The 2,521-nt window shown below is 38.6% G+C and overlaps 1 protein-coding gene across 2 annotated transcripts; it reads left to right on the forward strand.

Annotated features, from left to right (window-relative positions):
* The first annotated feature begins 256 nt into the window (after positions 1–256).
* oxld1 (oxidoreductase-like domain containing 1) lies at positions 257–2,227 on the forward strand. Of its 2 annotated transcripts, none has more exons than XM_053511862.1 (2): positions 257–395; positions 602–2,227. In XM_053511862.1, the coding sequence occupies exons 1-2, from the start codon at positions 333–335 to the stop codon at positions 971–973; spliced, it is 435 nt and encodes a 144-aa protein (XP_053367837.1). In that variant the 5' UTR covers positions 257–332; the 3' UTR covers positions 974–2,227. The 2 variants fall into 2 exon arrangements, with proteins under 2 accessions (XP_053367837.1, XP_053367838.1); XM_053511863.1 differs by having other exon boundaries at positions 624–2,227.
* Positions 2,228–2,521: the final 294 nt, after the last annotated feature.

Here is a 2,521-nt window from a genome sequence, read left to right on the forward strand (position 1 = left end):
TTGAGTAAGAAAACAAATAGTAGCTTCATTGTTCTAAAGCAAAGTACTTCTCGATAATTGCAAACCAATATGAGGAAAGCGCAAAAACCACATCTTAAATGGGTTCTATGTTTTATCTAATATTTTACCGCCCCCTACCGTGTAACTATGGTACTGTATGTCTACGAGGTATATGTCCCGCCCACCAAGCGCGCGTCAAAATGATCTTCACTTTGATTGGTCACTACAGCTTTTACGTCAGTCACAGTGGCTGTCACGAGACCAAAACAATGGCGACGTCCATGGACGCTAGCTAATTCTGAAATAAGATCGTTTTCATTTTCATTTTCGGCATGATGTTATGTTGCAGCTCTAAATTGGTCTTTAACTGGATGTCTTCACCATGCTTGCAGAGGGTCTGTATCCATCTTAGTTATCTGGAATTAGTCACTTTTTATTTAGTTGTTGCATGAGAAATTGTATGTAAACAAGCGCCATTTTATAAGGAGTCTTCACCAGAAACCTTAATGCAGCTCTAGTCTAGATACTTGCTTTATATATATATATATATATATATATATATATATATATATATATTATATCTTATCCTCTTTTTCAACAGCTCTCTGTCTTCCACTTGGTAGGCATAACGAAGAAGCCCTTCTATATCAGTACCATATTTCCCCAAAGCAAACTTTTACAGTGTACTCCTCATCACTTCCAGTGCAACAGCATGGGTCCAAGCACTTCCCAGTCCTCAGCTGCTTTAACACTGAGTCGTACAGACACTGTAGATCCAGGTCCTCCATCTCCTCCGACGTGCTGCTGCATGAGTGGCTGCCATAACTGTGTGTGGATCGAGTACGCAACAGAGCTGCTGAAGTACTACAGGGATGGTGGAGAAAAAGCACTGGCTGCCATGGAAGACAATGTTCATGATGAGAACCTTAAGACTTACCTCAAAATGGAGATCCGGCTACTGAAGAAATCATGATTTATTTTTTTTTTTTTTCTATTTATTATTTGCATGACTGAATTTTATTTCGCTTTGTGGATCCGTTATAAGATGATAAGTAGTGTGTAGCAGGAGACACATCTTAAGTCCCTTTTGCTAGTGAAACCATGGGCTTGTGGCGGTCTGTTTGTCCTATGAATACCAAAAGTGGTATAAGGTTCTTCAGTTACATGATCAGTTCAGATCCCTACCACATACATTTATGTAAAAGTAGGCCAGTAAAATTTTATCTTGGTCCGTAGTACTGGAAAAAGGGGAGAGCAGCTGCCTGCCAAATCCCACATTCAAAACCAGTTACAGTAGCTCTTTCAGGAAGAAAACTCATCTGGGCCCATATTTACAAGCATGTCAGATTTGGATATTGCTCCTAATACCCATATCTTACCTATGCGGTTTGACTTATGGTAAGATGCGGTGTTAGCCACCGTAAGACGCCGCGAGTGACCGCCTGACCGTCCTGCGAAGTTCTGCAAGGTCCATGAGCTTCCGCAAGGGCCAGCAAAAAAATAAACGTTTAATTTTCCGTGCAGAAAGATGTAAAAGCGCCAAAACTTGCGGTAAATCATGATGAACCGTACTTCTGGTCGAAACCGCGTAGGTGAGATAGGTGTATAAGTGGGCAAAATTCTTAAAGTGATGCAGTTTTGATCTTCCTTTCAGGAGTAAAAGTAAAAGCATTTAATCAACATTCTTAAAATAGGAAATCATCTCTATCAAAGTGTAGGAGAGCTCCGGAAGTGTCCTAGCGGGTTATGAGTAGCGAGGAAATGGCATTTAGGAGAGACATTTTAGTAACACTGTGTGAGACAGAGCTCATAAAAGTTACGTTTTGATGGAAATCAACTTTTAAAAAAAAAAAAAAACATCATGTGCAGGATGCAACTGGTCCATTAACAAACATTTTGTTTGCTGTCTCTACAGGTGACTGCTACTTTATTATAATTATTTTTTAACAGCGAAGATACAGCTTGAAACAGCTGTGATTGGATAAGTCTGATTAGGATAACTTAATGCAGCTGAGTGATGCATCTAATCGTATAGTCAACCATGTATTGCACAAATGTGTTGTATTCAGATACATATTTTCTATTTTACATGTGTTTTGTGAAAGCACTTTTATCCAAATAGAGCAGGAGGCCAAGTAGTGGTTTTTTTCGTAATCTGGAGTCCGATTTTTCAACTCAGTTCCCAAACTGAATACTCAATTATTAAAAAATATATTATCCACTATTGCCTTTTAAGTATTAAAAGCCTTTTTGTGCACATATGCTTATCAATAATAGAAAAAATATACAGTGTCTTTGACGAATGGGACTGTAGACCCCTTATAAGCACCATGATAAATGCTTGGCTACAAACCATTTGGGAATGAACCAAGTAAAAAGTAAAAATGTTTAGGGTGTCATGCATGGTGCACATGGTCTTTCTTTGTAGGTTCCAACACCATTAAAAAAATTACAACAACTCTAACCTGAGTGACCATTTAGCTACATCAGAAAGAATTCTAGTCTCTGTACACACCTTTTG

This window comes from Clarias gariepinus, chromosome 14, assembly GCF_024256425.1.
Source record: "Clarias gariepinus isolate MV-2021 ecotype Netherlands chromosome 14, CGAR_prim_01v2, whole genome shotgun sequence".
NCBI lineage: Eukaryota > Metazoa > Chordata > Actinopteri > Siluriformes > Clariidae > Clarias > Clarias gariepinus.